General features: G+C 43.9%; 1 protein-coding gene across 1 annotated transcript in view; it reads right to left on the reverse strand.

Annotated features, from left to right (window-relative positions):
• LOC123362569 (disintegrin and metalloproteinase domain-containing protein 18-like) overlaps positions 1-23,591 on the reverse strand; it is a 45,681-nt gene that overhangs the window by 18,571 nt on the left and 3,519 nt on the right. The window contains exons 2-9 of the mRNA XM_045002947.1: positions 18,355-18,419; positions 8,167-8,228; positions 7,034-7,112; positions 4,600-4,676; positions 4,193-4,382; positions 2,785-2,850; positions 1,974-2,045; positions 162-328 (exon numbers count right to left, since the gene is read on the reverse strand). Of these exons, the coding sequence (XP_044858882.1) occupies positions 162-328; positions 1,974-2,045; positions 2,785-2,850; positions 4,193-4,382; positions 4,600-4,676; positions 7,034-7,112; positions 8,167-8,228; positions 18,355-18,419 (778 nt within the window). The remainder of the gene's footprint in view (positions 1-161; positions 329-1,973; positions 2,046-2,784; positions 2,851-4,192; positions 4,383-4,599; positions 4,677-7,033; positions 7,113-8,166; positions 8,229-18,354; positions 18,420-23,591) is intronic.

The raw sequence follows: 23,591 nt of genomic DNA on the forward strand, positions 1-23,591 counted from the left end.
CACAGTACATCTAGAATTATATTTATAATAATTCATAGTGTCTGTTCTATTATTTTTACAAGAGATGTTTGTTGGTCTTGTGGAATTGTGTTGGTCCATGCTATGACAGTCTAAAAGATTTCCAGTGTGCTTTTTTAATAATAGAGAAATGTTCTTCTTACACAAATAAATATGCCATATCATGTGGCCGTAGAACAAGGTAAGATTCTTTCCATTGTAAAAATCTTTGTAGTATCTCATCAGCTTCCCCTGTTGTACGAATTTTATTATTATCTGTCCAAAACTCCAAGGAAGACAATACAATTGTCATATTAAGGGGGGTAAACATCTGAAAATACAACAGAAGAAACAGATGTTCAATTATGTTTTATGCATAGCAGTATTTTAATTTTATAAAGATTAAGCTAAAGGCCCAACTGAGCAAAATGGACATCATACAACAGCACTTGGTTGCGGTGGCACTTCTCTCCAACATCTGTAAAACTAAAAGAGGAATGGGGAGAGAAAAATGCAAATAAAATACATAGTGCTTGCCCAGCAGACCAAACCCAATGGTTCTGAGAGGAGGGGTTTCTGTAAATAAAGAGAGGATTCATAAGTATTGCATATATTCAAATAAATAACTGGCTACAAGCCCTAACCCTGATCATGTCCACAACACTACAATTTCAGAGGCAAACAAAAAATTTCCATTTTTTTTTAGTACAAAAGGCTGAATGAGAATAGAAAATTTTGGATAGGGAAAAATGGATTTTCTGATTGGCAGCTGTCTAGAGATGCACCAATGAGCCTAGAGATGCACCAATGCAGCAATCTCTTCAAAGCTCCTCCTCCTTTGTGAGACATAAGGAAGAAACAGAAAATTGGAAGCACTGAGGAGCAACCCTTGCTGGCGTTAACAGGTTTAGAGATATCAGGGCTCTGGACAAGTGATTACAGAGTGGAGATCTGTTACTGTTTGTATCTCTGGAGAAAAGCAGACACCTAGAATCAAAATGACTTATGGCAAACAGAAAACAGATAATAAAGTTAGACAAAAAACTTTATAAAAGTAAAATACTAATTAGAAACCAAAAACAAAAGAACCAAGAGTCGAAACAAATGCTAAAACGGGAATAAAACAATTTTAGGGCTTGTCTACATAGGAACATTTTCCAGTTATACTGTTATAATTATACTGGTATAGTTAACAGTATAATATCCCTGTGTGGACACTCATATCCTGGAATAAGGGTGGCTTTTTTCAGTTTAGCTTAAACTGCTAATAAACTAAATCAGAAAAAGGGACTCTTATACCAGAATAAGAGTAAGAGTGTGTGTGTGTGTGTGTGTGTGTGTGTGTGTGTGTGTGTGTGTGTGTGTGTGTGTGTGTGTGTGTGTGTGTGTGTGTGTGTGTGTTACACTGGCATAACTTAGTGGTTTATAGTCACATGCCACCTTATACTGGTATAACTGCACCATGTAGACAGGCAGACAGATTTTCACTTTCCTGAGGGACACAAATGGACAAAAACTGGAGACAGTATACTGCAGAGTTCCTACACTCTCAGATGGATGAGAGCACCATGGTCTGTGGGTGGAATCTAGGGTTGATTATGATTGGCTAACATTGTGAAAGAGGCTAAACCTGCCTACACTAGGTGCTAATGTGTTTTTAAACATCATTGAATTAAAACATAACATATCTGTCTGAGGCAATAAGTTTAAAAACCCTACCTTTTTAACCAGTCTAGACAAGACTTCAGAGAAATACAACACAAGCTTGAGTGAAGCACTTAAACGTTTTTTCTCTAATTGCTATAAAGATCTCCTTGCTGTCATGAGCGAAAAGCTTGAGTGCCAAGAGTTAAAATCAAAACTAAACAATTCCCTGGAGAAAATGAGAAAATCTAGAAAATCTTTGACCTTTAATAATATCAAAATAAAACATCCAAATTTCATTTCAATATGAAACAAAAAAGGCAGTAACTTACACTGTTGACAAATCCAAGAAGCTGGACTATTTTCTGTGTTATAAGATCCTTGTCTGAACCCAGATAATTGTACTAGAAAATAACACAATTCTTTAAGTAACAGCTAAAAATCATTACAGTACAACATTTTTTTGGTCAGTCATTTCCCTCATGAAGCAGTGGAATGTTCACATAAGCCTCAAATTCTGAGCATTTAAATGTGTCTAATTATTTTAATTCTCAGTTTTCTTCCAAGTCCATAAACAAAATATGCATTGATCCCTTGACAAAATGGCTACTATATATCTGATAATTCCAGATTCCATTATTTTAACCGACATGCATGACTTCTTTGGCTTCAGCCCGCCACAGCAGTAGAACTGGAGTAGCAGTCAGCCCCTGCCCAGGAACAACGGCAGGAGAGTGGCCTGGGGATGGAGCAGTCCCCAGGGCCAGAGCAGCAGCGGAGCAGTGGCCACTGCCACTGAAAAAGTGGCCTCAGGAGCAGCAGCTGGGGCTGGAGTAGCGACCAGGCTGGGTAAGCCCCCATTGCAGGAGCAGCAGCTGGGGCTCTGACTGTCCTCCCTACCCCATCAAGGGTATTTTTAGTAAAAGTCAAGGACAAGTCACAGGCTTACGTGAATTTTTATTGCCCGTGACCTGTCCGTGACTTTTATTAAAAATACTCAAGACAAAATCTTAACCTTACTGATAGCTGATTATTACATCCCAGACCTTTAGAAGGACAGCCTTAAAACCATGCATTTTTATGACGTTTTAAAAAGTAATGGAAATATATGAAGTAAAGCAAATTTGACTGATATGGACTTACCAACCCCTTGTCCAAAATTACATCGATTTCCAGGTATCTGGGGGATTTAGTGACATCTGACATTGACTGAAAAAAAGCCTTCAACATTTCGTATTTATTTCAACATTTTACCTTTTGTATCACTTATTAACACTGTGAATATGAGGTACATTCCCTAACACTAGATTTTTAGCTTGACTACCTATGCTCAGCTGTGCTGCTCAAAAACACCACCATTATCCTTTCATGGAGAGAGTTCTATACTTCTGGAAACAATCATAACCTTTTAAACCTATGGTACATTATTTGTTCGACTAAAAGATTCAGTAATACAAATAACAATAACAGATTCCAAAAACTTCAGCATAATTTGGTCTTAATTTCTGTACCACAATATTAAGAAAATAGAGATGAGTATAAAACAAACAGACTACATAACTGATAACACTCACTCTTCATTATTAGCAAAACTTCGCAACCAAGGAGCTAAAGAAGTAATATGCACAGCTGGCCAAACCAGCCAAATGCCACCACTTTCCAGATTCTTGAAAAGTGAAAAATCGGACAATCTGATGCCAAATTTTAGTCTCAATCAAAAATAATCTCCCTCCCACTCCACTCTATGAATTGGTTTCCCTTGTCCAATGGAAGCTTCTGGGTGACCAAGGCCTTAAACCTCAAACATCTCTGGAGAACTTCATGCCTCCTGTGCCATTTGGATCTTATTTTTGCCCTTTGAAATGCCACCAGTTCTCTGGTGGGATAGTTAAATGTCCCTCCAGTCACTGTCCACTCTCAACCATTGGCACCAGCAACATCTTGTCTGTTGTCTCTGTGGTCCTCAATAACTTCTTTGACCCAGCAAACAGGATCTACACTTGAAGTTCTAGGAGAAGGATTTTCTTCTGTGGAAGGCCAGGATTGAAAATCTATCCTCTAATCAAGCCACAGTGGAAGGGCATCAAAGTACTTAAAGTAGAAGTAGGGAGCCAAAAATAAGGCATGACTGTTTACATTTGCAAGTGAAAATTAGGCCTGAAGTTTAATGCTGACTGGGAGACTCTAATCAGGGAGATTTACAGGAGTTATCCTCATTCAAACCCCTGAGGCCTGAGCTGTGCATGTGTGGCTAAAGCCATCCCGACTGAGATAGAATATTCCCCTGAATTTGGGACAATATTGTGTCTGCAGATACCATGGCGACACAGAGCATCATGTTCAGGCTAATGGATCACATTTCTTCACGAATAACTTATTCCCGATACTATTGTTTCTTACCAAAGTAATGACTCTCATATGCCTAGTTTCTGCATATGAATGACATAATTAAAAATTAAATCCAGATTCAAGACCATCACAGTGAATTTCCTGTGCCCTAGATTTCAGGTTAGACATAATCTCAACCATTATGATAAAAAGTGGCACTCACTTCAATATCTGTATGCAGCTTGTAAGACACCTTTCCTGTCACCTTTTCTCTCCCTATATCAGTGTAGTTGTTTGCAAAAAGTGGACTCTGAGTGTTTTCATTCTTTATTTGATAAATAATGTGCTCAAACCCAGGGGAAGAATCCAAGGGTTCAATTCCATAGCTAGCATTCTCAAACTGCAATAGCCCTCTGAAAAAGCAAACAGTGCAGGTTACATAAGGTTATAAAATGATCTGAATTAATCTGCCATCAGCTTGAGACCTTAAATGTTAGATACTATGTATAGTGGGCACCATTAAAAAGTCACCATTTTCCAACTGTTACACAGTAGTATCTGGGCTACTGAATTTTACTAGAGGTTTTATTATAATTAATTATATTAAAATTATATTAAAATATTTATTACCTGAGCCCAGAGCAGGTGCTGAGTGTCACAAGTGAATTGGGAAAGCCTGCAATATACCCTTGGTAGTAGCAATCATCCTAAATAAAAAAAAATTAAAAAATCAAAGAAAAATGAATAGCTTGCTTATCAGTAAGTATAGTTCTCCAACCAGGTCATCTCCACTTATCTATACATTTTGGAGCTTCCACAGACACTTGTATGGAACTTGAAACCATCTAAAAACAGAAGTGTGGTGGTAGAACACATCTCAGTATTATGACTCAAAATCTGAGGTCAGTGCCCACCAGAGTAACTAGGCAGGGAGCTGGAGAGATGAGTGAGAGACTATAAGAGGAGGAACCTTTCCCCAAGGCTACAGAGTGGCTCCACAGCTGTTCTGCATAGGATACTTCATCCTAATGGCTAAAGTAGTCTATGCAAAGCCTTTACATGTTTCCCCGGTAAGATAGCAGAAAGGAGTTGGGAAGATCTGCATTGCAGACCCCCCAGACCAATCCCCAGCATGTTCATACTCACCCTGGCCTCCTCACCCCCTTTAGCACTGATGCATAGGGGGCTCACATGTAGAAGGGTTCAGTGACACAGAGGGCCCAGCACGTCCTATGCAGCCCCCTAACGTCCACACACCTGATCTCTTCCACACCAGAAATGCCAGTACCAATGCACAAGAATACTCTGTATCTGTATGGAAAAGACTGGATTTGCACTTATGATTGCATCTTGGCCCCGACTTTTTCATTCTTATATTTCTATCAGAGACATACAAAATGGTTTAGAAGGGAGGAGGCAGAGATAGTTTCAAGGTAATTCCTTATAGAGCCTAAGCTCTATGCTCCCAGGTAGATCTCTAAATTTGGAAAGATGGTTTCTCAAGTTCCATCCCATCACAAAGGCTGGGTTGCAGCAAATGGCCAAGCCCGGCTTGCCCTTGCTCTGAGATTCTCCTACAGCATGGGTCTGTCTGTTATATTGCTAAGCAATGCATGGTTCTCTTTTCCTGCCCTCAGACAAAAGCTGAGCACTAATTCCTAGTGGTATTCATAGCAAAGGCCCTGTAACTGCTGGAACTGCTCACAGTTCTTGTCTATTTCCTGTGCTACTTTGCAGAGGAACAGCCAAACATCATATTCTACCTCAGCGGTGGGCAACCTGCAGCCCATCAGGGTAATTCACGGGCGGGCCACGAGACTGTTTGTTTACATTGACTGTCTGCAGGCTCGGCCGCCCACAGCTCCCAGTGGCTGCGGTTCACCGTTCCCGGCCAATGGGAGCTGCGGGAAGCGGCGCAAGCTGGCTGCTGCTTCCTGCAGCTCCCATTGGCCAGGAACAGCAAACCACTGCCACTGGGAGCTGCGGGCAGTCAATGTAAACAAACTGTCTTGTGGCCCACCTGACGGGCTGCGTGCGGCCATTGGGCCGCAAGTTGCCCACCACTGCTTTACCTCCATCGAGTCAGAAGGGGGTGCTCACCCACATCTGAGGCAACCCCTTCCCTGTGTGAGGCACAGGGAGGGAAGGAGACTGAGCCTATGGATAGTGATTAAAAGAGAAAACAGAGGAAAGAGAGTGAAATCACCAATGATGGGGAAAAGGCAGGAAAAAGAGTAGGAATGAAAGAACAGAGAGGGAAGGGGAATAAGAAGCTTTGGAGAGACGCCAAACCAGTAAACAAAAGTGTCTTGATGAGAAAGGAAAAAGATTATATGCTTTAAAAATTATATGGAGGTGAGGGAAGAGCAACTAGTGACCCACTTTTCTACGTCTTGGGATCCTTTCACAGATCCACTCTGGAGACCACAATAAAGCACTCTGAGAGAAGGAATTAAGGGACCCATCCATAAGTATGCTGCACTTCCTCAACTCCTATTGTCTTCAGAAAAAGCACATTAGCTTATGTGAGGAAATCCTAATAAATTAAGCAATGGATTACATTAGGAGAAAAGGCAGCTAGTGTGACACCAGCTTCAGCTAAATCTTGGAGTAGAGAATCTGTGGGGGACAGTTTGTGATGGAGGATCTAAACATTACCCATGGTAAATGTACAGGACAGTAGAAAATCCTCAATTTTCCTGTCCTGGCCTTCCCCTATGAGCTTAAGCACAAGTGATATGTTTGCTCCTTTAATGTCCATTCTGCAAGTTAACTACTGTAAGCACATTTCAGTCTAACTAGTCGTTTTCTTGAAAAAGTTGCTAATTAGCCAACCAAAATACACTTGAAATAATTAATCTTATTGTTAATTCTCCATAGAGAATGTTTCCTTCAAGAATCTCATGCCAGGATTAGTAGAATGTCAGCAATAAATAAGTAAAGATAGGGAGAGATTTTCTGATACTTAAAAAAATGTAAAAACCCCAGATAGTATTTCTAACAGCAACTCTGTTCTGAAAAAGCTAAGAAGCTGCAAAACAAAGTACCGGTAATTACATCTTACCTTAATATGTGGGAAATCAGAATGAACAGCCCCCCCTTTGGTGTAAGTATAAACCCTGAAATCATCAGATAAAAATAGTCTATAAAAAAGAGAATAAAAATGTTTGAATTAAAAAATAAAGATTACACATTCCTGCAAGTTTAAAGAGCACCCACACTATTTTTAACATGCTGCAATGATTTGCATCATCCCCTAGTTTTGTTTCTTGAGTTACAATTTAATGTTTTATCGTTTCTTTCAGACTGGAAAATTGCTGAGTTAGATGGGGTGACAGTTATGTTCAGCCCTCAGATCACATATCTACAGTGATGAGCTGTCAAAATCTTAACAACCAGTTCCCTATAAAAAGTTCTGATTTAAGGGGGGGAAGCAGGGGAGGGGGACTGGGGCGGGGGGAGACATACTCGTGGGACCGGGGGCCCCTGCAGGGCCTGGGGAAAATTGATCCTCGCCAGCGGCCCTGGAGCTTGCAGCCTCCCCCCGCCCTTACCTTGCCTGCAGCTCAAAGCAGCAGGATGACTCAGGAGCTCAGCTGAGCTGCCCAGCTGGTGCCAGCGGCTGGCCACACTGCAGCTGGGGGGGAAACAGAGGAGGGGCCAGGGGAACCTCAGCCTCCCCAGCTGGGGATCCTGGGAGCAACAGGATGGTCCAGCCCATGGACCGGAGTTCTTTGCCCACCCCCTGGCGCTTTAACAACCGGTTGTCCATGGTGGTCTAATTTTAGCAACCGGTTCTTGGGAACTGGTGGGAACCCACTCCAGCTCACCACTGCATATCTACAAACCCTTCTGAGGATTCCAAGTTCTTTTCCTGTTTGCCAGTCAGCTTCTCAAACTTCTGCTTAAGTCCTGAAGCTGAAGAATACATGGATCTCTGAAAATACTTCCTATTAGAGAATCTTAGATTCTCCTGTTGTCGGTGCACAATACTAGGAATAACTGAAGCTACGGCAAAGAGAAGTGTCAGCTTGTACTGTTACAGACTGAAAATTATAACCAATTATTGGAAAAGAAAGGGCAATTGAAGACAAATTATCCAATATTTGATAAACCTTATTAGAACCTTTTTTGAGCCACATGACTGATTTATAACAGATAAGAGCCAAAGGGTTAGGAACAAAGTCAATCACTTACTGTTGCTTCAGGTGAAGAGTATACGGTGTCCCTTCTATTGTAATGACATAGGACACTTGGTCCTAAACCATCCAGAATGACAGAGAAAAAAAGAATTCAGTAACACAATATTTTGTAAAGCACATAATTCTGCATTTATTAAACATGAACATAAATTAAAAATGCACCACAAATGTTTCTTACTGGGAAATGGATGGACAGTAACATGGTTATCAGTGCAGTTTTGACATCTCTTGACAGCTACCAAAACAACTGTCCTGTATCGTTCCAATACTCTGTGGAATGATTGTCTGTGGTTTCCTAAAAAGGCTCATCCACCACTCACCCTTTGACTGACATACACCATTCCGTGTGTTCAAGATGTGTGTCTATGTTTTATGTCAAACACACAGGAAAAATAATTTAATAGCCAATTCCATCTCAAGATATCTAGATGTGTGCAAAGGCAAAAAATGCCAGTGATAGTGACCGTGACAAGCTGATGGAAGTTGCAATGAATAAAATGGGAACTGAAACGTCATCGCCTCAACTGGTGAGGGAATCTGCTGAAAATATTATAGACCGCTGGAATCCTTCCTTAGAGGTTTTTAAGGTCAGGCTTGACAAAGCCCTGGCTGAGATGATTTAGTTGGGGATTGGTCCTGCTTTGGGCTGGGGGTTGGACTAGATGAACTCATGAGGTCCCTTCCAACCCTGATATTCTATGATTCTATGATTGATTCTATGAATCTAGAACCCGGACACATGCCATTAATCCAGTGGACAAATAGGATGGAAGTAGAAATAACACATTTCACCTAATTCAGAAGAGCATCATTCCAAAGTCACACAAAGGAATTCATAATTTTAGAATCAGATGCTACTTCTTTCTTTTGTGAACCAACACTTGAATGCTCTTGTTAATTTGGGGGGAGAATTACTGAAGATTTTTGCTAAATAACAACATGATTTAAGGCCTCTCCCTTAATCTCCAAGACATGAATGTAAACATAAGTTTTCATTGCCACTTTCTATTGTTATTAATAAAATGTTAAGTATCAGAGGGTTAGCCGGTTTAGTCTGGATCTGTAAAAGCAGCAAAGAGTCCTGTGGCACCTTATAGACTAACAGACGTATTGGCGCATGAGCTTTCGTGGGTGAATACCCACTTCGTCGGATGCATGCATGTATTCACCCACGAAAGCTCATGCTCCAATACATCTGTTAGTCTATAAGGTGCCACAGGACTCTTTGCTGCTTCTAATAAAATGTTGTATGTTAACAGAACCTTTCATCCCAGGATCTCGTAACAGTTTATAAAAATTAAAATAGAAAAACTAAAGCATGGAGGTGACATGACTTGCCCCCAAACAGACTATACAATGAGAATTTAGAGCCAGAAATAGAATCTGGGAGTTCTAGCCTGTCCCCTGCTCTGACCTCCAGGCAGGGTGGATAAAAATCAATGATTTATTTTTTTTAATCGGATTTTTTTATTTAAATCGGATTTTTTTGATAAAATGCTGTTTGAGGAAAAAACCTGTCTAAAGATAGTTTTAATTAAGATAAATTATAGCTCAAAGACATCTCATCATGGAATAGGGATTATAAATTCTAATTCTATAGTATGAGACAATATATTCATGTAATGTTTAAGAAGAGTTTTGTAAATGAGTTCCAATAGTTCATGAATTAGGGACCCAATCTTATGGGGTTCCAGGAGCTTCTGTATAGATTATTTAGGTTAATCTATCTACCCAATGGGACTCAGTGCTCAGTCTAGAAGATACCATCAGAGATGCTTATTTTTGCAGTTCTCAAACTGTGGATTTGTGTTTCCAGAGATAACTTGTTTGTTAACAGCAAAAATGTTTTAAAATAAATAAATATATAGAGGTAAGAAATAACAGACCTCAACCCTATTATCCCTCTGCAAATTTGTGTACACAGAGTCAATCCCTTACTTCTCTCTAAAAGTGCAAAGTTTCAAAAAGTTCAATGAATAGAAGATTGTTGGGGGTGGAATAGATCTGGACAATGAGAAGAAGTCTGGAGATAAACAGGAGAAGGGAGGGACAGGCAGCAGAAACAAAAGTGAAACTGTTTGAGCAGCATATTCCAGAAGTCTTGAGGTCTTTCTGAGTGTAGGCTTCATTGATTTGAAATCTACCATACCATTCTCTCACTAGAAGGAAAAACCTATAACCTATAAAAGACCCAGTTTGGGAATATTTTAATGAAGTTCCTCTACCTGTGGGTAAGACAGCCATGAGTGCAAAATGCAAATAGTGCAACAAAGAAATGCAAGGCCTGGTTGTCCAAATGAAACAACACCATGAGAAGTGTTCCTTCTCAGGAGGAAGCCACGTTGAAGATGATGAAAGGAACATGTCTGAACATGCAGGATCTTCAAGTTGTGACTGAAGACTTTTTTATTTCATACTTCTTCCTTCAGGATTGCCTGTCTTCTTTCTGGACTATTCTTGAATTCTCATGTTTGAGCAAAAAATATAGTTGTTACTCTATGGTAGCTGAAATAGGTAGATCTTCCTTTTACAATTTCACCTTTAAAGTAGTACTGAGTGTCATGGAATGCAATGAGTAATACTAACTGAGCAATATAGTAATAATAATTAAATAACTGCATTGACTCATTTTGTTTAGGAGAATCCATCCTCAACATACAGGATTCTGAAGACTATCCACCTTCAAGATCACCATTTTCTATACTTTCAGAGTTATCTGCCAGTGATAGTGTTTCAGTCACATCATATGTGTCACATAGCCACAGTATATCACCTGTAGCAAAAAGGAAAAAAAATCTCCATCATCCAAAAACAACCATAGATAAGTTTGTGATAAGAACCAGCAGATTACAAAAAGAGGTAACTGATGAAAAAAATGCCTGGTTTGTTTATAAAACAAGCTCTCTTTTCCGTATGATTGAGAACTCACACTTCATTAACATGGTTCAGTCATTAAGACCAGGATACAGTCCACCCAACAGAGCAGATGTCGCAGGCAAATTGCTGGAAAAAGTGTATGAAAGCGAAATTGAGCAGTGTGCAAAAGGTCTAGAGCAGGGGTCCCCAACCCCCGGTCCGCGGCCCGGTACCGGGCCGCGGCCTCTTAGAAACTGGGCCGCGAACTGACCCAGTGGACCTCCCGCAGGCGTGCCTGCGGGAGGTCTACCCGAGCCGCGGGACGAGCGCTCCCTCCGCAGTCATGCCTGCGGGAGGTCCGGGGCTCCGGTGGACCTCCCGCAGGCATGACTGCGGACGGTTCGCTGGTCGCGCGGCTCAGCTGGACCGCCCGCAGGCACGCCTGCGGGAGGTCCACCGGCTCCGGTTGAGCTGCCGCAGGCGTGCCTGCGGGCGGTCCAGCTGAGCCGCGCGACCAGCGAACCGTCCGCAGTCATGCCTGCGGCAGCTCAACCGGAGCCGGTGGACCTCCCGCAGGCACGCCTGCGGGCGGTCCAGCTGAGCCATGGGACGAGCGCTCCCGACCGGTCCCTGGTCCTGAAAAGGTTGGGGACCCCTGGTCTAGAGGACAAAATTGTTAACCTGAGTCTTGATAGGTGGAGCAATGTCCACAATGATCCTGTTGAATGTGCTTGTGTGACAACAGAAGAAGGGAATGTCTTCCTTACAGAAACAATTGATACATCAGGAAATGCGCACACAGCAGAATACTTACAAGAAGTAGAAGTAAAAGCTATAACAAACCGTGAAAAAAAATTCAAATGTCTAGTATGCAGCTTGGTCACAGACAATGCTGCAAATGTATCCAAGATGAGAAGAAATTATTTAGAAGAGAGCGAAGAGAGTCCCAAGCTAATAACATATGATTGCAGTGCTCATTTGATGCACCTCCTAGCCAAAGCCTTCATTGTTCCAGAAATAAAGGCTAATGTTGTTGAAATTGCAAACTACTTCTGTAACAACCACTTTGCAGCAGCTGCTCTGAAAGAAGTGGGAGGAACCAAGCTAACTCTCCCACAAGATGTGCAATGGAACTCAGTAGTGGACTGTTTTGAGCACTATATCAAGAACTGGCCTAATCTGATGACAGTTTGTGAACAAAATAGTGAAAAAATAGATGGCACAGTCACAGCCAGAGTTCTCAACATTGGGCTTAAGAGAAATGTTGAACACATGCTGAGTACCTTGAAGCCTATTTCTGTACCCTTGAACAAAATGCAGGGAAATAGCTGTTTTATTGCTGACGCTGTTGAAATTTGGAAAGAATTGAGTGAGATCTTAAAAAGAGAAATATGCAATGACAGAGTTAAACTACAAGCATTAAAAAAACGAATGGGACAAGCACTATCTCCAGCTCATTTTCTTGCAAATATTCTCAATACTCAGTACTAGGGTCAAACCTTAACTGCTTAAGAAAAGGAGTTGGCTATGACATGGACATCCAGCAATAATCCCTCCATAATGCCAGCTATAATAAACTTTGGAGCTAAGGGTGAACCATTCAAGAAATATCTTTTTGCTGATGATGTTTTAAAGAAAGTCACACCAGTGAACTGGTGGAAGTCACTTAAGCACTTGGATTCAGAGACTGTTGAAGCGATAATCTCAGGGTATGGCTACACTGGCGATTTGCAGCGCTGGAAAGCCTCTACCAGCGCTGCAATTAGTAAGTGGCCACACCTGCAGGGCACTTCCAGCGCTGCAACTCCCTGGCTGCAGCGCTGGCCGTACACCTCACTCGGCATGGGGAATAAGGATTCCAGCGCTGGTTCTGCAGCGCTGGTCATCAAGTGTGGCCACACACCAGCGCTGTGATTGGCCTCCAGGGTATAAGGATGTATCCCAGAATGCCTGTTCAGCCACTCTGCTCATCAGGTCAGACTCTACTTCCCTGGCCTCAGGTGACCCGCCCTTTAAATGCCCCGGGAATTTTAAAAATCCCCTTCCTGTTTGCTCAGCCAGGTATGGAATGCAATCAGTGAATCTTTACAGGTGACCATGCCTCCACGTGGCAAACGAGCCCCAGCATGGAGCAATGGCGAGCTGATGGACCTCATCAGTGTTTGGGGGGAGGAATCTGTGCAGGCACAGCTGCGCTCTAGCCGTAAGAATTATGATACCTTTGCCAAGGTATCGAGAGCCATGCTGGAAAGGGGCCATGAGCGTGACGCGCTGCAGTGCAGGGTAAAAGTAAAGGAGCTGCGGAGTGCCTATTGCAAAGCACGTGAGGGGAACCGCAGATCCGGCAGTGCCCCCACGACCTGCCGGTTTTACAAGGAGCTGGATGCGATTTATGGGGGTGACCCCTCTGTAAATCCAAGGACCACGATGGACAGTTCAGAGCCGGTAGAGGAGGGGGAGGGGGAGGGGGAGGGGGAGGCAGACAGTGAGGCTACTGTGGTGGGGGAAGACACCCTGGAGTCCCAGGAGGCATGCAGTCAGGAGCTCTTCTCAAGCCAGGAGGAAGCTAGCCAGTCGCAGCCCCTGGAACTTGGTGCAGAAGAATCACAGGAGCAGGTCCCAGGTAAGCAGCTTTTATTGCAATGCAAAGGTTTTGGGCGAGGAGGGGGGATGGTATGGCTGCATGCCTGCATGCCTAGACATGGAATATCCCATTGATGTGGTCTATCACGTCACAGTAATCTGCCTCTGTAATCTCTTCAAAAGTTTCTGCAAGAGCATAGGCAATTCGCGTGACCAAGTTTAAAGGGAGAGCCATTGTGGTCCCTGTCCCAGTCAGGCTAACGCGTCCGCGCCACTGTTCCAGGAGGGGTGGGGGAACCATGCCTGCACAGAGGCAAGCTGCATAAGGGCCAGGGCGGAATCCGCATTGTTGTAGGAGACCCTCCCTTGCTTCTTTGGTAACCCGCAGCAGGGAGATATCTTCAAGTATTAACTCCTGTGGGAAATGGAGGGAGTGTTTCAGTGCTGGTTTCCCCAACTGCATACCGCGGCAGGAACCCCAGGGTTAATTCCTGAGGGACATGGCAGTGCTGCCTTTAACAAAGCCCAAAAACAGGCAGTGTAGCCATGAAGCAAGAAGCACCCTGCCCAAGCATACCGCGGCAGGAACCCCAGGGTTAATTCCTGAGGGACATGGCAGTGCTGCCTTTAACAAAGCCCAAAAACAGGCAGTGTAGCCATGAAGCAAGAAGCACCCTGCCCAAGCATACCGCGGCAGGAACCCCAGGGTTAATTCCTGAGGGACATGGCAGTGCTGCCTTTAACAAAGCCCAAAAACAGGCAGTGTAGCCATGAAGCAAGAAGCACCCTGCCCAAGCATACCGCGGCAGGAACCCCAGGGTTAATTACCATTACCATTTCTGGGAGGCTGTGAATTCTCTAGCAGTTGCTGAAATGTCTGAGGAATGCTACTATGTGAGACTTGAAACTAAGTTCAGATTATACACAATGCAAGCTCTCTTAAAATGTATCATTTGCTGTATTTTTATAGTGACCTTGAGTAGTCCTGGGCCAGTCTTATCAGTGACTGAAAGAAAGCTTCAAAACCTGAGAAGGAAACCTAACAAAAGCAAAGAAGAATTGGTGAAGGCAGTTATGAACCAGTGTGCAACAGAGAATAAAACTGCGCAGGAATGGAGAGAAAAGATGCAGCACTGGAGGGAAACAGAAAGCAGGAGAAAGGCGTTGACGCTGAAGAAAACCACGAGGCAGCTTATAAACCTCATGGCGCGCCAAACAGACTGTATGCAGTCACTGGTAGCAATGCAGGCAGAGCACTACCGTGCCAAACCCCCACCCTCCCAAACCTCTTTCCTCTATGCACCAATGTCAGCTCCAAGTCCCGTTCCCCAGCATCCAGGTTCTTACCTACACCATCACCAGCTGCCCCCGACACCTGTACGGTCACCTATGAGCCCAGAGAACTTCGACCCTTACCCTCTGCACTCAACCCCCATCACCATGCAACAGTACAATCCTGAGGTGCACAGCACTCCTGGCAGTACATATGCAAAACTATGAATGTACAGTTCAACAACCAACCCCCCTGCCCGTTTACTTCCTTTTTTTTAAATAAATGATTTCTTTGATTATGAAACAGTTTTTATTATTGCATAAAGTGAAAGATAACAAACCCCAATGAAAACACAGGTAACAAACATCAAGGAAAACACAGGCACTTAAAAGCACTGTAAACAATGCACGTCACTCCTGGTCAAGGCAAAAAAACATTACTGTTGGCTTTCAGCCTCAAATTCCTCCCTCAAGGCATCCCTAATCCTTGTAGCCCTGTTGTGGGCATCTCTAGCAGCCCTGCTCTCTAGCTGTGCAAATTCAGCCTCCAGGACTTGCACCTCGTTGTTCCATGCCTGGCTGAATGTTTCACCCTTCCCTTCACAAATATTATGGAGGGTACAGCACATGGATACAACCGCAGGGATGCTGCTTTCCCCCAAGTCTAGCTTCCCATAAAGCGCCCGCCAGCGCCCCTTTAAACGGCCAAAAGCACACTCCACAGTCATTCGGCATCGGCTCAGCCTGTAGTTGAAACGGTCCTGGCTCCTGTCCAGCTTCCCTGTATAGGGTTTCATGAGCCAAGGCATTAATGGGTAAGCGGGGTCCCCAAGGATCACAATGGGCATTTCAACGTCCCCTACTGTGATCTTTCAGTCTGGGAAAAATTTTCCTTCCTGCATCTTCCTGAACAGGCCACTGTTCCGAAAGATGCATGCATCATGCACTTTTCCAGGCCAGCCTGTGTAAATATCAATGAAACGCCCACGGTGATCCACAAGCGCCTGAAGAACCATAGAGAAATACCCCTTGCGATTAATGTACTCGTAGGCTAGGTGGGGTGGTGCCAGAATAGGAATATGCGTCCCATCTATTGCCCCTCCACAGTTAGGGAAACCCATTTCTGCAAAGCCATCCACAATGTCCTGCACGTTCCCCACAGTCATGGTTCTCCTTAGCAGGATGCGATTCATGGCCCTGCAAACTTGCATCAACACGATTCCAACGGTCGACTTTCCCACTCCAAACTGGTTCCCGACCGACCGGTAGCTGTCTGGAGTTGCCAGCTTCCAGATTGCAATAGCCACCCGCTTTTCCACCGTCAGGGCAGCTCTCAATCTTGTGTCCTTGCGCCGCAGGGTGGGGGCGAGCTCAGCACACAGTCCCATGAAAGTGGCTTTTCTCATACGAAAGTTCTGCAGCCACTGCTCGTCATCCCAGACTTCCATGACAATGTGATCCCACCACTCACTGCTTGTCTCACGAGCCCAAAAGCGGCGTTCCACGGTGCTGAGCATTTCCGTTACCGCCACAAGCAATTTCATGTCACCCGCTTTAGGCAAATCCATATCATCATCGGACTCCTCACTGTCACTTTGGAGCTGAAGGAATAGCTCAACTGCCAAACGTGATGTGCTGGCAACAGTCAGCAGCAAATTCCTCAGCAGCTCAGGCTCCATTTCACACACTGAAAGCGTGCTGCACTCACAATGGCAAGAAACGTGGACGGCGAAACTGTGACTGCTGGGAAGTGAAGCGATGCACCACGGGGCGTTGGAACAGGAAGCGGAATGACCAACACACTTCCTTCCCCTTCCCACAATACTCAGCGCCAAAACGGCGCCAAAACGGGACGAGGTGCTCTGTGGGATAGCTGCCCATAATGCACCTCTCAGTACAGCGCTGGAAATGCTGCCAATGTGGCCACACTGCAGCGCTGGTAGCTGTCAGTGTGGCCACACTGCAGCGCTGGCCCTGCACAGCTGGACGACCAGCGCTGCAAACTACCAACGCTGCAACTCGCCAGTGTAGCCATACCTTTTAACAACAGTAGCTTCTTCTGCTGGTGTAGAAAGAATATTTTCTTCCTTTGGACTAATTCATTCCAAATTGAGAAACCGTTTGGGACCTGAAAAAGCAGGAAAGCTTGTTTTTCTTTTCCAGATTATGAACAAACAGGAAAATGAAGGTGAAGATGACTGAGTTAGCTGCAGAAGCCAATATTTTAAGTTTCTCATGTTGACCTGGCTGACATACTTGATTTAATATTTTTTTTAGAAACAAATATTTCATTTAACTATTTTAGTTAAAGCAATTTTAACAAAAACAAACCTGATTTTAAAAAACTTGAATGTTTAACTAAATTCGTATGCTTGTTTTGTTAAATTATGTTTGCTGTTGAAAAAAAATCCAGAATACATAACATTGTTGCTTTAAATTTAAATGTCTGTCTGGTGATGTTCTTCTCCTAATACAGAATGGCAAGAAAATCCTCCAAATATTGATTATTAACCTGTTGAACTGGAGATAGTTCACCTCCCAATGACTTAATAAATATCTGCTTCAATTACCTTTGGTAAATGAAATAACCAAACAATCATTCCTTTTCTGATATAGCTGTAAAACTCACCTGAAAAGTTTTAGAAATAAATCACTTAAAAAATGTATAGTGTGTATCTTCTAAAAATGAAACCTACATCTATCTCTGAGTTGTGAAGAATATGTATTAAGGTTATAACAACCAACAAGAATGCAATTTTATTTAGAAATCCATGGTTAAATTGAGTCTTCCTGACTAGTGATTTAAATCAAATCCACCCTGCCTGCAGGTATCACCCCTATAATGTTTATGGTTTTGTGACTCATCACAGGAAAGACACAGAAACCCAAATTTAAGATTTAAAAAACTTGAAGTAAAAACTATTTTCAAACCTTATGTAGCCCATGCTGCCAAGTTGCACATTTGAAGCCTGATCTAAAGCAAGTCAGTGAAGAGACTCCCATTCACTTCAATGGGTTTTAGAATGTTTACTACTCATGTGCAAAAAGCTATAGACGTTTAAGTCTTTGCATGAGTGGTACCTTAAATTGTAAATTTATTTATGAATAGATTATAATAAGTTGCCCTTTTATTTGTAGTTTTGAGTCTACATGTTTTATTATTGATTTAGCAACCAAATTATTTTATAAAACATTTGTAGTTCCACTTTAAGGTTACTGGTTTGAGTGCCAAAGAACTTTGCTAAATATACATTCCTTCTCAAAGACACATTGGCCCAATGAGGGACTGTAGGATGTTTCACTGCAACACTGGAAACATCTTACACATTATAGCCACAAATGTGCTACAAGGATTGTAGCATTTAAAGGATTTTAACACATTCTCACTGTACCTCCATTACACATATTTATTATATAATTTAATATCTAATTATATAGAGAGGGAACAACTGTATTCCTTAACTACAAGTACCAGATCTCCAGTTATATTTGAGGATATCCTCTGTGGATTTGTGATGTGCAAAAACAATTGAGAACCTAAAGGAGGGAAATATGTTAGTTATTATTTTTATGTAAGAATAACATTACAAACATACCTAGATATTTGAATCAGACTCAAAGCTCCACTGTGCTAGGGGCTGTATAAGCACAGACATAAATAGGTTCCTGCCCCAAGAAATTTATCAGCCTGCAAAGATTTACATGCATGCTTCACTTTAACAAAAATTAAGCAAATGTGTAAGTCTTGGTAGGATCAGGGCCTAAGAAGATAAATGATGAGTGAGGGAGACATTCAAATATATCCACTTTGTAAATACATTTGCTTTTAAAATGTATATCTATAAATCAGTAAACAGCTATCTATCCTCCACTGCCCCTCGCTTTAGGCTATGTCTACACTACTGCCTATGTTGGCAAAATTTGTCACTCGGGTGTGAATATTTCACCCCGAGTGACACAAGCTACACTGACATAAGTGCACAACAGTATAGTGGGAGGAGAGCTTCTCTCCTGTCCACATAGCTTCTCTGCTTGCAAGGGTGGTTTTTTTTTATGCTGATGGAAGAGCTCTCTCCCACCAGAATAGAGTGTCTTCACCAGATGTGCTGCAGCAGCGCAGCTGCATCACTACCACTACACCGCTTTACATGTACACATGGCCTTAGTTATCACTAGTTACGTTTTCATATAAATGCTGCATCAGAAGCAGTCTTGAAGAAAGCAGTTTTACAGACAGATCAGCTGTCATCCAGCATGGCAGGGAATACCATGAGAGAGAATTGTGAAAGAAGCAGACACACAGGTGGTCAGAGAGGAACATGCAGGGTACAATACTATTTATACCATCAGAATCCTCCCACATCTTTCCTTGGCCTGGTCTACACTACGAGTTTATCTTGAATTTAGCAGCGTTAAACCGAATTAACCCTGCACCCGTCCACACAACGAAGCCCTTTACTTCGATATAAAGGGCTCTTAAAATCGATATCTGTACTCCTCCCTGACGAGGGGAGTAGCGCTGAAATCGGTATTGCCATTTCGAATTAGGGTTAGTGTGGCCGCAATTCGACAGTATTGGCCTCCGGGTGCTATCCCACAGTGCACCATTGTGACCGCTCTGGACAGCAATCTGAACTCGGATACACTGGCCAGGTAGACAGGAAAAACCCCGCAAACTTTTGAATTTCATTTCCTGTTTGCCCAGCATGGAGCGCTGATCAGCACAGGTGACCATGCAGTACCAGAATCAAAAAAGAGCTCCAGCATGGACCGTACGGGAGATACTGAAGCTGATCTCTGTATGGGGAGATGAATCTGTTCTATCAGAACTCCGTTCCAAAGGATGAAATGCCAAAACATTTGAAAAAATCTCCAAGGCCATGATGGACAAAGGCCACAATAGGGACTCAACACAGTGCTGCATGAAACTTAAGAAGCTGAGACAAGCATACCAGAAAGCCAAAGAATCAAATGGACCCTCACAGAGGGAGGGGCGACTGACGACTGTAGCTATCCCACAGTTCCCGCACTCTCCGAAAACCATTTGAATTCTGGGCTGAGCTCCCAAAGCCTGAAGGGTCAAAAACATTGTTACGCATGGTTCAGGGTATATGTCGTCAGCCTCCCCACACACCCCGTGAAAGCAAAGGGAAAAAAATCGTTTCTCACCTTTTTTCAATGTCATCGTATGTCTACTGGATGCTGCTGGCAGACGCAGTGCTGCAGCGCTACACAGCAGCATCCCCTTGCCTTGCCTTGCCGACGGCACAGTATGACTGATATCCGTCATCGTCATCCCATGGGTTCTCCTGGCTGGCCTCAGTGAGGTCGGCCAGGGGCGCCTGGGGAAAAATGGGAATTACTCCAGGTCATTCTCTTCTTTAAGTTTTGTCTAATGGAGATTCAGTCCTGCCTGGAATATCATGGCAGCTGGAGGCTTCTGCCTCAGGCTGCTCTTCCAGTCAGCAGCACCATGCGGTCGCGCCTACCCCTTGCTACCAGGGATCACAATCAGATACTTAGACCTCTACATTTTGCTGCAAATAAAAAAATTAAGCTGCCGTTTAGAACTGTCCCCCAAGAAAAATATCCTGGGACATTTTGTATTTTACCAGTGTCAACCAAAGGCCCACACAAATGGAGATTCAGTCCTGCCTGTACTTCTATCCCTAGTGCTTGTCACAGATTCTCATTTTCAGCTATAGGCTGAGCAAGTGCAGAATGGTGGTTCACTCTACTTCACTGTAAGCCAACCACCCTCCTCTCCCTGCTTGCAGAGGCAATAAAGTCGGTGTTGTTTCTTATTCATGCATTCTTTATTACTTCATCACACAAATGGGAGGATAACTGCCACGGTAGCCCAAAAGGGGTGGGGGAGGAGGGAAGCAATGGGTGGGGTTGTTGCAGGGGCACCCCCTAGAATGGCATGCAGCTCATCATTTCTCCAGGATGTCTGGGGCTCTGACCCGGAGTGGCCGTTTGCCTCTCTGGTTCTTTAGTAGGCTTGCCTGATATTCTAGGCAGGACTGACTCTCCATTAGACAAAACTTAAAAAAGAGAATGACCTGGGGAGTCATTCCCATTTTTGTCTAGGTGCCCGCAACCGACCTCATCGAGGCTGGCCAGGAGCATCCATAATAGCAGCAGACGGTACAGTATGACTGGTAACCGTCTTTCAACTTGCAAAGCAGCAGATGGTACAGTAGGGCTGGTAACTGTCTTTGCTAACTTGCAAAAGGCAAGGGGATGCTGCTGTGTAGCACTGCAGTACCACATCTGTCAGCAGCATCCAGTAGACATATGGTGTCAGAGTCTACCCTCGCTTGAAACTGGGCGGTTTCAAAGTGAGGACCCGCATGTATTCTGCCACCATGTCCTATGGGATCTCACCCCCACTTTGAGCTTGTGGGTTCAAAGATGGGGACCCGCAGGTATTCTGCCACCATGTCAAAGGTCTCACCCCCACTTGGAACTGTTGGGCTCCAATGTGGGGACCTGACTTGGTTTCCCTTTAAACTACCATGTCCTGGTCTGCACCCTCACTTGAAACTGGGGGGTTTCAAAGTGAGGACCAGCATGTATTCCCCCACCCTAAAATCCTAGGGTAGGTCTCCTTGTCGCTGCCACCACTCAATCATGAAATGTGGATTGAGACACAGTCCTTCCCCAAAATCCTAGGGGATTCCAAGAGCCCCAAATCCATGGAGTTCTTACACCCAGGAGAAACAAACCATTCCCCCTGCTTCCTCCCCCCCTCCTTTTTCCTAGGAGAGATACCGGGATCCAACTACAGAGGGATACCTCCCCCTCCCCTTTCCCTGAGAATCCACCCAAGGAAAGACCAACAAGTCCTTAATAGAAAAGAATTTATTAAAGAATAAAAAGAAAATACAGAATCTCTATGAGCCCAAGCTGGACACTCATAGGGTATAACCTTATCAATCTCTGGAGAGAATCCCCTCTCCCCCTTTTCTCAGTAAAAGCAATATCAGCAAACAGGAATAAAGCATTTCCTTTAGCAAACACACAATTGCAAATATAGAAATCAAATCATAAGACTAATTCGCCTTTCTAATTAATACTCACTATTAATTAGTAGAAACTACTCCAGGAGAACTTGGAGACATGACTGTCCTCTGTTAGATCCAAAAAAAAACAGTTCTCACACAGACAAAGGCTTCCCTCCACAGAGATTTGAAAAAATCTTATCTCTGATTGGTCCTCTGGTCAGGTGGTCACCAGGTACTACATGTTAACCCTTTACAGGTAAAACAGACCTTAACCCTTAACTATCTGTTTATGACACGCCCCCCAAATCGCCAACAGTGGGAACTACTGGTGGTGATTTCCTCCTAGCACTGTAACATAAACAGATAAACAAAACACATGCACTATTACATATACTACTAAGTATGTAAACAACAAGATATTTGACACTGAAGAACACTTTGTATGCATTTGAGCGGACATACTTGGCAACATCCTTGCCCATCCCCTCCCAGTGGAAGGAATGTTTTTAACCTGTTTTTGCTTTGTTGACCCCAGAATGCCCACTGGGATGTCAGGGCCCAAGCTTAAGAGCTTGTCCCAGTACTTAGTTGGAACTACCAACTGTCTTTGAGGATGCTGGCCTTCCTGGTGTTCACCAGAAAGAATGTCCTTATATAAAAGTCCTTGTTTTACAACAAACTGGAATTGGGTAGAAGAGCTGAGAGGCGGTGGGTTGCTTCGTGCCGCCGCCCAAAGCTTTCTTAAGGCTGTCATCGGCTTCCTGCTCAGTCTGGAACTGTTCCCTTGAGGCGGGAGACACCAGTTCCTCTGGGAGCGATGTAGGTGATGAGGTTGTTTCCATTGACTGTGGACCGCTCTCCGCTGGTGCACAAGGTGATATTTCAGGCTCTGGCTGAGCCTCTTGGGTAGAGTTGTCTGCTGCTTCTGCCAGTTTAGGCCCGTTGGCGCCCCCTGGCGGTGGAGTTGCAAGCGCTGGCGTCAGTGCTGGCGCTGGTTCTGCCGCTGGTTGCTTTTCCAGTTCCGGTCCTGGGACTGGATGTACTATGGCTGCTGTAGTTGTTGGCATGAGATCCGGTTCCACCACCTCTGTCTGGGTCTCTGGTAACACAGACAGGGTCCTGGTGGATGGCTCAGGAACAGGGATGGGAGTGCCTGCTTGTTTGGCCTGGCCGCAGGTGACCACTCCCCCACTCTTGGCCAGCTGCACATGGTTGGCCAAGTCTTCCCCCAGTAGCATGGGGATGGAATAATTGTTATAGACAGCAAAAGTCCATTTTCCTGACCAGTCCTTGTACTGGTCTTCAGGGATGCTGTACCCATGGCAGGTCCTTTTAACCTTTTTGAAGAAGGCCTTAGTGTCCTCACCTGCCATGTAGGTGGGAAATTTCTTGGGATGGGGAACAGTGCCTTCTGGTGCTGGCCACACCCCTCTGCAGTCAGTGAATTTTATGTGTGGCTTGCTGGTGTTGCTTTTTGGTGCTGGCCACACCCCTTTGCAGTCAGGGAATTGGTTCCCCCAATTCCTAACCCTTTCTATTCACGAAGAGACTGAATAGAAAAAAAACAAAACCTTTTCATTTGCAAATGTGTAGTTGCTGTTTGCTGATATACTGAGAAGACCAAAAAAACTGGTTTGTCCTGTTTCTAGCACTTGCTAAGTACCTCACAGTGGGGGTCCTTTCTAACAAGCCTCCTAGA

The sequence above is a fragment of the Mauremys mutica genome, chromosome 2, assembly GCF_020497125.1.
Source record: "Mauremys mutica isolate MM-2020 ecotype Southern chromosome 2, ASM2049712v1, whole genome shotgun sequence".
Taxonomy (NCBI): Eukaryota; Metazoa; Chordata; order Testudines; family Geoemydidae; genus Mauremys; species Mauremys mutica.